We start from the raw sequence: 12721 nt of genomic DNA on the forward strand, positions 1-12721 counted from the left end.
TTTTTATTAGTCCAGAAGATGATATATATTAAATCGCTAATCAGATAATCTAAAGCATCAAATTTTAAATACTTCAAATATTTTAATCAACAAATCTATTAAATTAATAGATAAGGGATATATAAAAATTACCAAAGATATTGCAATGTATAAAATATTGATAAGCTGTTTAAATAATGACCAACAATTAATGGTTTAGTTGCACAAATAATATAAAACATCAATATTAAAATAAGATTATTTATAAAGTACGAAATGAAACAAGTAAAATGAAATGAAACAGTAATAGCAGTAAAAAAATAGTAATAAAACCAAAAATTTTTAAAAAGAAAACCAAACCTTCTTCACACTTTATTTTAAAGTAATAACCAATGAGAAAAAGGGAGAAAAAATGAAACAATAAAAATGAGAAAAAAAAAATAAAGTGGCTGATAGATGACCATGTTGGGATGAAGGTTCCAGAGTGCATATTCAGAAGGTTGTCAGTTGATTCACTTCTATATCAATCAATTATTATTTCACAAAGGCCTGAGAATGAATTTTGATGTTCACATTCTTGGGCTGCAAATATATTTATATTACAAATCAGAGTTCATTCCTAGAACCATGGATAATATAAAAAATCAGTATATATAAACATATACAATAATTAAGAGGTGTGAAATCAGTTTAAAATCTTTAAAAAAAAATAAAATAAGGACAGTCCAATAGATATCTAATAGAGTTCTAAGGAAAAAAAATAGGTATAATTAAAAATTAAACCAATTTGAATAATAATTTCAGATAAATATTATAATTACATCAAAAGGATCATTTATAATATAATATTTTATAACTGGGACTAATCTCTTAAAATTAGGAAGATTCAAAACACCAAATAATGAAAGTATTTACAAAAAAATGTAACAAATAATTTTCTCAATTTTTATAGGGATTAATTTATTGGTGATTATAAAGGCACTAGACCTGTCCATCAAACCATATTTTCATTGACACGGGTTATAACCTATCCTATAATTATATTATTGTATTATTACAGGTTTAATTAGGTTACAAATGTTGACTTTTACTCGCCACGTTTGCTCAAAAGAGATTTAAAAACCCAGTGGATCCTTTTCAATGGAAGTAAGACCTAAAATCTTAGATATATGATTCAATTTATTTATTCTAATTATAACCCGTGACATTAAAAATATAGTTTGGCAGGTAATGTAAAAGCTATTAGAAGAATATGACGAAATTATTTAAAAAGTTATTGAAATAAAAATAATTATTTTTAAATAAATTAAAAAGAGGACAATTTTTATGAATTAATTTAATTTTATTTTGTTGAATTACTTTTATATTAAAAATGGAAAAAGTTGCGTCGACGTCGGGAAAGGTTTCTATTTACTTGAAAATAATATGTATATTACAAATTATTTTCTCATTTTGGCGCCTTCCGTTTAGAAGACTAGATGTGGCCGTCTTTTTCACTCTTTTCCTGTAGTTTCTCATATCCTAATCTCTAAAAACCATTATGTTTTAACACCTTTTAACTTTTGAAAACGTATCAAATTAATTATAAAATGAATCAGTGAATATTTCGCTTTTATATTTTCCTTCCCCTCTCCCGAAATTCTTTCAATTAGACCATTTCCTAACCAAAATAAGCATCTAACGATTTCTAATACATATTTTTTTTTGTTTCATATTAAAAGTTTACTTATTTAATAGTTTATGAGGTCGGTTAAAACAAATTATTTTAAACTCTTTTGAACACGAAAATTATTCCCTAGTGAGTTACCTCTCACTACTCAGTAGCTGCTATAATGGTTACCATGGTCTCTGCCCCTGTAAACATAGGAAGTTTCTTTTATCATAATAACCGCTTCTTTCAGTTTTTAGTATCATTGAATGATTATTAGATTGCGGTTTTTTTTTCGTGATTTCGTTTTGTGATGACAAGTCAGTGTTTTGGGCATGGCAAAAAAAGGTGGATCAAGTGAAATCAATGGGTTTGTAAGTGTATGTGTCAAACTTATTTACTGGTACACTTTGCTTAGTAGAAATATTCACATAAATATCAGTTATGGTCATGAATGTTTTTGTGGTATTTTTCTCAGACTTAATGTTTTTCAGATTAAATCTGATGATGTTAACCAAACTAAAAAGAAGATTTCATCTAGAACTTCAGGGGCTGCGACTAATATCAAGAGTAATGCATCCAGGAGTAGTAGAAAAGAACTTGATGATGGGATAAAATCTACCAAAGTAATAAATAAAGATGCAGTTGAGAATAAAACTAAGGGAGAGAGCAGTGTTACCAAAGTAACTAATAAAGAGGGAACTGAGCTTAAATCAAAACGAGAAAGCAGCATTACCAAATCAGGTCAGTCCAGTGTAAATATTACGTCTAATGCCAAAAGCCGAGTACTTGTGAATGCTTTAAAAACAAATAAAGCTAGTGTCAAATCTGTCAAAGAAACATCTCATAAAGAGCAAGTACTTAAAGGTAAAACCAATGAAATTCCACCTAGCAAAAGATTACCAACAGAACAAAATATTAGAAGCAGGCGTGATGTTACAGAAGATGTTTCAAAAGCAAAGAAAAGTACTAATCCATCAGAAAAAAGAACATCTCTCGTTGCTACAAGAAGTTCTGAAAAAATACAAAGAGGTAGTTCAAAAGACAAGAAGATTAAAAATGAACCAAAAGATTCAGTTATTAAAGAAAGAGGAAATGTATCGCATAGTAGAAAAACTGAAGCCGGAAAGAAAACCAGTATCATCAAGAAAACAGAAATTAATAAAAATGATGAAAAAAGTATATCCAACAAAAAGGTTACCCACAAAAGCAGTATTTCAACAAATGACAATATTTTAATGAAACAAAATACTGTTATTCGATCAGTAACCAATACTAATGAAAAAGACAATAAATCTCCACGCAAGGTGAAAACCACCTATCAAGAACATTTGGAGGGTGTTAAAATTACTGAGCCTGTAATCTCTGACTCAAAGGAGGAATCATCAAAAGATAATACAGTAGCTGAAAGTAAGTTTTCATGATTTTTTAAAGTGTTCTAAATGATTTATTGTATTACGTCAATATGCAGGATAATATTTTTAATTATTAATTTCTATTACATTCCTTTAATAATGTATGTTGTTGTAATTGTTGCAGAGAGTTACAAGGATTTGATATATTTTGAAGTTGACATGGTAGATTCCAAACTGACAAGCAATCGTGTTCATAGTGCTCGAATTAAGAGTGCATCTCAACCTCACCCTGTTACTAGGCAAGGAACATTTACAAAGGATGATAGTCCAAACCATTCAGATACAGAAGTTCAGTTAATGAAGGAATCATCAGTCAAAGAAAATCATTTTGAATCTCAGGATAACAGTGAAGAAGTAGAATATGAAGATGATTTTGAGGTAATGCATGGTTTGAAAATGGGTACTATCAAATTATTAGTTAAATAATTATTATGAGGTGTAGATTAATGATTGGAGAAGTTTGTCGGGGGGGTGCGGTCAACAACATAAATATGGTTTTGTTTATTTATGTTGTTCTTTGCTGACCGCACCCCCAGACAAACTTCTCCAATCATTAAATAATTATTAATTGTTGTTATAGTCCAGATTATATATAATATTTTAAATTACATTGTCTGGGTATTGGTGAGTAATTTATGATTTTTTGCCTTCATATTAATGCAAAATACTTATTAGTGTGAAGTACTGTTTTTTATTCATTTATTTCTTCAAAATATTTATTTAGACAAATATTTTTTTATTTATCTTCAGTTTGGGTTTAAAAAACTTCTGCTTCATGTTAAAGATCTTTCTAAGATTTGTTGTCATTATTATAAATGTTCCCAGCCTATTTGTTCAATAATTGTCTTGTTATTTTATATTATTGTACATAGTTTTTATTATGTCAATTAAATTAATCTGCAGGATTATGAGTCAGATTTTGAAGAATATGTTTCTGAATCAGAGTCAGAGTCTGGCCTAAGCTCAAAATCAGAAACAGATTCCCAGCTAGATAAAGTCAAACCTCTTATTAAAACAGAATCTGCGAAGGTGTTTAAACCAGTGCAGAAAGTTGTTGAAGAAGAAAGAAAACTTGATTCTGGAAATTATGATTTATCATCTAAACCAGTTTTTCCTTCATCCATAAAACAAAAACAGTTGGATCTAATTAAAGAAGCCATAAGTCAAGAAAATATTTCATTGTTTGATAAAAGGTATTAGAACATATTTATAAATTTTACTTTAATTTTTATTACTACTCTTCTATTAATTCATGCATATAATACAATATAATTTTTTTATAAAGTTACATTTGTTAACCTTGAAACCTTTTATCCTTGAGGATATTATTCCTACAATTTCATAATATTTTTTTTATCAATAGTATCATCTACTTTATGAGAATATCTCTAGTGGTACTAATAATACTAATAATTATTGACAAATAGTTAATTTTACAATAAACCAACCGTGAAGAAGTTAATAATTTCAAATTTGAGGAAGATGGTCAGGGTTGTGGTCAAAACAACAAAAAATAGTTAAAAACTATTTTTGTTCTTTTTGACCGTAACCCTGACCATCTACCTCAAATTTGAAATTATACGGTCAAATATTTATGTATGAAAATAAGTATATAATAAATCACAGCTTACCAGAGATTTTTTAATATAATTAGGTAATTTGTGTTATATAAATTTGTGATTTGTACCCCTTTTAAATTTTGAACACGACACCAGCGTTATTAGAAAGAAGAAAGAGCATCTCCAATTTTAAGAAAACCATACTAGAAGTTGTTAGCCATTCCAAGTTCACTCTACAAAATCTACTATTTAGGTTTTTACTTTGTTCAATACCTTGAAATTGTCAAAGTTGAATTATTTAATATTTAAAAGAATTATTAGTTCAAAAATAATTTCCATATCAGGAACCAGAAAGGAAAAAAATTGGGGACAGGTACCTTCACAAAACACAATTCAGTAATCATTATGTCAGCAAAACTGAAGAACAAGGGTTTAATCTGTGTTCAATTGTAAAACTCTAATGAAAATGTGAATCATTGAACTGAGGATTATCTAGCTAGTTACATTGATGTAGGAATTTTGGAAATAGTTGGTTTTCTAATTTATAATGCTGGTCATGTGAAAGTTTAAGATATGATTCCACTTTAGATACATTTGCTCACACAATGAAATTTCAAGTTTTTGTTTCTTTTCCTTTTTATTAGGTATGTAGTTTTTATTCTTACATATTTTCAAATTCTCAGAAATATTCCTTGTAGAGAAAAAATTGAACAAGGAGAATCGTAGGCTCCATAAATGAGCGTCGGGGTCCAGGGCAAGTTGCTTCCTTCATCACTCTGGTCCTACATCCGTGTATTAAATTTAATTTGAACTAAGTTCAAAGATCATTTAATATGTTTTACATATTTAATGTGATTATAACTTTCACATAAAAATCAAGTCTTGCTCTTTAATTATTCTTCAATGCTCATGTTCACCATTTCAGTATAAACTATAATGTAGCAAGCCTAAGATTTGCATAAATATCAGTTTTATTATTGTAATTAATTTTATATTATTTCAAGAAATATGTTTGATTTGCAATAATTAAAATGAGTTTGCCTTAAGGGTATGAAGCTCAGGTAACCCCCTCCCCTCTAACAACTCCTCACCAAAATAAACCCCTTCTACCGGGAACAAAGCTGCCTTATTAAATTGATTGTATATGAGAATGTTTGCCACCACATCCTTCACCCTCCTTTACCAACAGGCAAACTCATTTTAGATGTACTATAGCAATAGTTATTTTGTCAATTGATAAATTTTAAAATCCATTTTAGGTTCTACAGAACATAAACCTTTTTTTTTTTTTTTTATTATATTTAATTTTATTCTAGGAAGAAAATTATTGTTCCTGTAAAAGAGAAGAGAGAAGAAAGTAAAGTTGTTATTTTAGACTTTGTAGGTGCTTTGAAAAAAATAGAACATATTAAAAAGGTAAACCAAATACCTTAAGTCTTGATTAATTAGAACTTATTAAATTTTGGACTGATAATTAATGGGTTTATTGTCAGAATTAATAATTTTGATATGATAACATCGACAGGTATAAGTCTTCTTGATTATATACATACATCTATATAATTTTTTTATCTCTATTCCCAAATTGTAGTGACTGTATTGATTGATGAACTTGTTCCTAAAAAAATATATAATTCTTCCTATAATTAAATATTTTTTTTTTTTTTTAATATTTTGCATTTTTCTCAAACGGGTTGATCTTTGTCATTTGTTCCTAATCTTCTTTTACTAAACTTCTCATTTTTATGTCTAAAGGTATGTCTACATACTTTCCCAAATATGGGAACTTTTCATATGCATAATTACATGGGTCGGATTTTTTTTTTGCCTGATTTTGTTGCTGATCCGTTAGTGATGTTACAATTTTCAGACACAAATCTTTGGGAGCTTTGGGCCAGCACTAGTGATGTATCCTCATATTTATACTTAATTTGTGTTATTTGGAAAGAGCTAAGATATAGATAGTTTTGCTCTCAATGTTTTTATGAATGGCATCGGAATCAATTATTGGCTCTAGTTTAAGATTTTATATTTTAAAATTTTATCAATTCAGTGCAATTAAATTCTTTAAAATCTTGTCAATTAACTATACTGATATATTTCTTATTTAGCATAGCAAAAATATAAATTTATAAAAACATTATATATCTGTATAAATTAATTAAAGTTTAATTTAAAGACTATCTGGCACCATGTTTATCATCTGCCAGTATTTATGTCTCTTTTAATAATATAAATAGTTGAAGTCGAAACTAATAGCCAACATAAGTTTGAGATTTTAGATATTTTAAGTTCACATTACTTTTTTGTTTTTCAAATTAAGAAATTGTCATACAAAGTTTTAATATAAGACTAATTATTTGAAAAAAAAAAAAAGAAAAAAGAAACTCCTTGATCATTCATTATTTTTATAATTAAGTTTGAGCTTTGCATTAGAATTTTTTTTGTTTACTGTTTAAGACATTTATTGTTTCCCTGTGCCCCTGATTGTTGGATCATAACTATTTATTTACTACATTAATTTTTGAAACTAATTCTTTATAATTTCAGATTGAAAAGGAAAAGCAGAGAAGTGCTATGATTCTTCAGATGATCAATTTACATGAACAAAACATTAATCTATTTGAAGGTGTATTTTCTGATGATGATATTTTTAGAGATATTTATCAAGATAAAAATGTTTCTCACGTAAGTTCTACTGTACTATAATAAATTTATTTCATAAACTGTTTTATGTTCCCATTTCACATAAACTGCTAATATAATTTTTAATTTATTTCAGGCTTTCTCTCAAACAAGTTCTCTATTGAAAGAAGAAGCTTCACAAACAAATGATATATTGGTTAAAAATAAGTGGACTCAGTATCCGATTAGTTATCATGGTTGGACAAACAAATATTTCAGTTTCAAACAGTTTATGGAGGTAGTAAAATGATTATAGTTTGGTATCTGGTTGTACTAAACAGATCTAACCACTGTTTTTTTTCCTAACCTTTAAAATAGAGCAAAGTAGATTTCTATGATTTACCACTTTTCTATCTTGTGTAAAAAGAAACCAGCCAAGTAAATTATTATTAATCAAAACTCAGTACTATCTTATATCATCTTATATATATTATATATCATCTTATAATAAAATGAGTTTATATATACATATATAGTTGACTGTAAAAATTGATTTATAAGAAGATGGTCAGGGTTGCGGTGAAAAGAAAAACAAAAATAGTTGTACACTATTTTATCTAAAAACAATATTTGATCCTTTTTCTCAACTCTATTCTTAAGTATCCTTGAAAATGACCTAAGTGGTCGAAACGTTGGAAGGTTTTTAAAAAGAATAAAGTTGAGAAAAAGGATCAAATATTGTTTTTAGATAATCTAAACCACTTTCAAACAAGAATATATTAATAAAAATTAATCTAAGTTGTACACTATTTTTGTTTCTATTTTGACCGCAACCCTGACCATCTTCTTATATAACAATGAGTTTATGTTTAATTACCACTTTTATAAATATATTTGAATTCATAGGAATTTTTCCAGTTTATAAAAGTAAAATTCAAAAGTACATTAAAACTTTTTGAAAAATCTAAGGTACATCTTATAAATTTATCACGAAAGACCTGGAAAAAAAAGGGGAAATGGTCGTCTCTTATATTGTCCATGCTGAGCCATACAGGTTGATTCAGCCTGTACTCACCATGTATTCAGTAAAACAGGCTGAATGGTATACTCATTTGAGGGAATGGCAAAAGTGAACACTTTATTATAGCCTTTAAATAACATACTCAAGCAGGTTGTAGTCACATTTATTTGAAAAACCCTGGGTTTCTTCTAAAAATGGGTTTCTGTTTTAATAAACATTAGACAAAACTAATGGTATACTTAGAAGAACCCACCTGTGTATTTTATGTAACCATGAATATTACTGACTTTTAACTTTTTGATGGTCTAGCAAACAAACCTTATTGTAATTGAAAACTCTATCAACAGGTCTCTACTTTCGCTTGCTCAGAATATAAGAATTTAAAAAAAAATATAAAAGCATATACTTTTAATTTTAAGCATTTATTTGTAAGTGATATGACTGGTTGGTCAGGGATGACAGAGGAAAGCTTAAAAGGTTCTTGTGGCCTGAACTTTATTTAATTTTAATTACATATTATTTATTATTATATTATATTATTGTATCTAAAAAAAGGTCTTATTTTCTTAAATAGTGGAAACAAATCATGGTTTCATGTAATTGTATACCTTCTCACAGAAGTGCATAATTATAGTATACTATTTCATGTTTTATATCTTAGTTTCTTATTTGATTATCCCTTGATAATTTGCTTAAAGTTTAATGTACAAATAAAATTTATTTTATAGTATTTCTACAGGCTAATTTATTAAATTATCCAATTAAAAAATTTCAATCATCTCTTTTTGCAAAATAATTGCGATAATCTGTTCTTACAGGATCAAAGAGGATATGGAGGAGATGATAACATCATTGATTACAAATCCTGGTTGGACACAAAGTATAATGAAAATAAGTTGTACAATTTTATGAAGTCTGCTTCAAAGGTGGGGTTCCTAATTGATGACAGTTGATAGAAATTTATTGCATCATGTTTATTTAGTTTGAATTCACTTTTATATGCCCCTTGATGTTTAGAATTTATTCAAAAATAATTGTTATCATCTTTCAGCATATTATTATTATTATTTCTTTGTGGAAGGTTGTACTAATTTTGTTGGAAGAAGAAGCAAGGTGGAGGTCAAGAGAAAAAAATATGTCTATTGATATTTCGAAAGATGATCTTGGCCTTAGTGATGGCTGTGTTTCTATGCAAACTGAAAAATTATCTTTTCTCGAAGAGCGTCCCATCTGTGATATAGTTTTTTCACCACATGATTCTAATGTATTTGTATCATCGTACCAATTTGTCGAAAATGTAATAATAAAATTTTAATTTTTTATTTATTTTGGTCATAGATTTATCAATATTGATCTTTAAAAACTCATTTTAGTTCGAAAAACTATCTTATGTTGAACAATTTTATGGAAGAAGTATTCTTTGTGTCTGGAATATGCTTCAGCCTTCACAACCGCTTCACCTACTTGTTGCCTCATGCGAGATTAGTGCTATTACTTTTGATTCAGAGTATGATAACTTTGTTTATGCTGGCGTTACCGATGGGTATTATCATTTTTTTCATTATTGTTTTAGAATTTGATTGTTTATGCAATAGTTTCTTAATTATTTTAAGAGTAATGGGATAATAGCATGTTTTAATTATTGAAAATAGCTTATAAAAGTAAATAATGCTGTTTATATTTATATTACTTTTATATAAAAAGTGGAAAATAGACTATGAAAGTTGTATAAAAAACAGCATATTAAAACATTATTAGTATTTGTCATTTATAGATCATATCAATACTAATTTTTGAGGATACATCTATAAAATGAGTGAAACCCTAATAAGATCACTAACCTCTCAAGTCCTTTTGATTAATGCCTTATATCTATCTAATCAATTTTTTAAAAGCCTTTAGAGTGCTTTGTTCAATTCAAAATTGCTTATTTCCTTGTGCAAGAAAATCAAAATTCCTTTCACTCAGGTTTCTCCATTAATCACAGCACAAAACTTTTTTAGTGGATAAAATTATGTTAATTGGTGTAAGCTTTAACTATTCTAATTAATGTATCGATTGAGTAAAATAAGCATAATCATTAATTGGAATAATTATCACATTGAATATTTAAATTAAATGTCCTAAAATGTTGATTCCTTATCATCAAATATAGGTTTGGTGTTGGTTTTTAATATACTTTTCTATTCTTATTTAGTTTTATTTTAATAAATTTTATTCATACCAGTTTTCTCATTTGTAATAAAAAAATGTTGAGTACCTTATTATATAATAAATATTTAGGTGTCAATTGTGTCTAATTGTTTTCTAGATCAATTTACTTGTGGGATTTGAATGAACCTAGTATTTATCACAAAAAGGCAACTGCAGGCAAAATAGAATATTTTCTGAGAACACCAACTTTCTGCACATGTAAGTATCAGCAGCCTCCTTTCATTTAGTATGATTTGTATGAGTTATAATAACTTCAACATGGTATTCTGTTTTGTGTTTTAAATGAACGATTCTTATTTTGTAAATTTTATACAATAGTTAGATGTAATAAAGAATATGTGGTGGCTAAGCACATTAGGATGAGGGTCCATGAGTGTCAGGTTTCAAATGTTACTAGTTTAATATCCACTTGGGGCATTGAGTATTTATTTCTTGGCATTCTTGAAAAATTAATCTTGAACACTTTGGTTAAAATATGGCAGTGACACAGTTAGCCCTTGGTAACTGTCAAGGGACTGGCTAAAAGGACCAAGAGTTCCACTTGCTGGACTAGTTCCTCCACAAGCAGTACCAGTAATATACATGACTTAGGTTTATAAATTTATATTGGCTTGAACTGCAAGCATACCAACATATTAGGAAAAAACAGTTTTAATATGAATAAGGTTAGAAGTCTAAGTCTTAAAGAGCTATAATATTGTATATCATGTTAAATATATACTATACTAAACATAGTATAGCATATTAAGTATAAATGGAGAATATTATGATTAATCAAAATGTAACATAAAAGTCCATTTATAGTATAAATTTAAATACTGAAAAAAAAAAATTAAAAAAGTAAATTGGGTATTTCTGAGAAAGAAAACTAAAGGAGATTGAAAGCCTGGTTCAAAAATTATGTGTGCACTATAAAAACAATGGCAAAAATATTTCACACAAAAGCTGTAGCTTAGTATTGTACTCCATAGCAACACAAAAACCAAATCATTACATAATTTCATAATTCTAATACATACTGGATTAGTATTTTTTTTTTAAATCAGCAATTTTATGAAAAGACTGAATTTAAGCTAATTTTTTTTTAGTCTAAGATAAATACATATTATTGTGAAGTAACATTTCTTTAAATACACTAGAATGAATTGGCCTGGAAGAGATGAAAACTGAAACGCTTCCCTTTCTCATTAGATAAAAAAGTATAAAAATATTTATTAAATAAAACAGAATAAAAAATATATGTAATTAAGAAATATGTCCATCAATCATATTCTATTTTCTTATTGTGAAATAATAAAATTATCAATAAATGCCAAAACCCAAGAGGTTTCAATTCTCACACAGAGCCTTGTGCATATTTAATTTTTTTAAAACTATTACAATCAGGTAATAATAATACAAAATACAATGCCTGAACCGATAAAACAGTCTGTTATTTATTTATTGTGATTAGGAGAACTTTAAATGTTTAGGCATGGAATTTTTTCATTGTAAAATAATCATAAATTTTTCTCTCCTTTCTTAATTTCAACTCTTACTTATTTACCATGTTTACTGTGACATGGGCAACCATGAACTGTTTTCCTGTGCTAAAATTGGTTGATTTTGCTATCCCATAGAAATATTTTAAGCAACATTTGATATTTGGCTTTTAATTCTATTGTTGGGGCCGCATGTAGCACAATGCTTGGGCACAGTCTTACCATTCTGAGGTCAATTGGCATTGCTGGTTCGAATCCGGCCTGGGGGATTGTTTTTTTCTCTTGAATGGCGGTCCCATAAAATGAAAAACTTCGACCCCAACCATGGTGCAAATATTCGGAATACAAATAAAGAATTTATCCCTGATTGTATGGAAAATTCCAATGCCATTAATATATATAAGTTACAGCCTCAGTCAGCTGTTCCTTCGATGTCAGCTGACTGAGGAGATCAGCTGATCGCATGTATATAAAGAGATGTACTGAACCCAATAAAGATAGTATGTTACAGCAGTTCACATGTGTTACATCTTATTCCTTCTTCTCTTTTTTTGACATTTGACTTTCGCCAATACTTAACTGGTGCTGAAACCCGGGAGTTTTAGATACCCAACCATTACCAGAAGTCTCTTTAGCGCAATTTCATGCCACGACGCTAGAATGGATAAAAGCCCATACGGCAACTGCCCAGGACCTGAGAAAGGCGGTATCGGACCTAGAAAAATTCACCGGAGAGACTGGGGAATTAAATCATTTTTTAAAAGGGGGTGACCGCCTGA

The 12721-nt window shown here is 28.2% G+C and overlaps 1 protein-coding gene across 4 annotated transcripts in view; it reads left to right on the forward strand.

Annotated features, from left to right (window-relative positions):
- Nucleotides 1-978: 978 nt before the first annotated feature.
- Nucleotides 979-12721, forward strand: part of LOC106685895 (cytoplasmic dynein 2 intermediate chain 1) — a 33654-nt gene continuing 21911 nt past the window's right edge. Inside the window, exons 1-11 of one of the 4 annotated variants that reach the window (XM_014428879.2) lie at nucleotides 979-1125; nucleotides 2122-3037; nucleotides 3167-3420; nucleotides 3946-4235; nucleotides 5918-6017; nucleotides 7152-7289; nucleotides 7384-7524; nucleotides 9066-9173; nucleotides 9329-9544; nucleotides 9621-9790; nucleotides 10559-10659. In XM_014428879.2, the coding sequence (XP_014284365.1) occupies nucleotides 1120-1125; nucleotides 2122-3037; nucleotides 3167-3420; nucleotides 3946-4235; nucleotides 5918-6017; nucleotides 7152-7289; nucleotides 7384-7524; nucleotides 9066-9173; nucleotides 9329-9544; nucleotides 9621-9790; nucleotides 10559-10659 (2440 nt within the window). In that variant the 5' untranslated portion in view covers nucleotides 979-1119. Of the gene's footprint in view, nucleotides 1126-1727; nucleotides 2008-2121; nucleotides 3038-3166; nucleotides 3421-3945; nucleotides 4236-5917; nucleotides 6018-7151; nucleotides 7290-7383; nucleotides 7525-9065; nucleotides 9174-9328; nucleotides 9545-9620; nucleotides 9791-10558; nucleotides 10660-12721 lie in introns of those variants that run through there. The other 3 variants (XM_014428880.3, XM_014428878.3, XM_014428877.3) reach the window with 3 other exon arrangements.

Source organism: Halyomorpha halys, unplaced genomic scaffold, assembly GCF_000696795.3.
Source record: "Halyomorpha halys isolate HHAL.00 unplaced genomic scaffold, Hhal_1.1 Scaffold752.1, whole genome shotgun sequence".
NCBI lineage: Eukaryota > Metazoa > Arthropoda > Insecta > Hemiptera > Pentatomidae > Halyomorpha > Halyomorpha halys.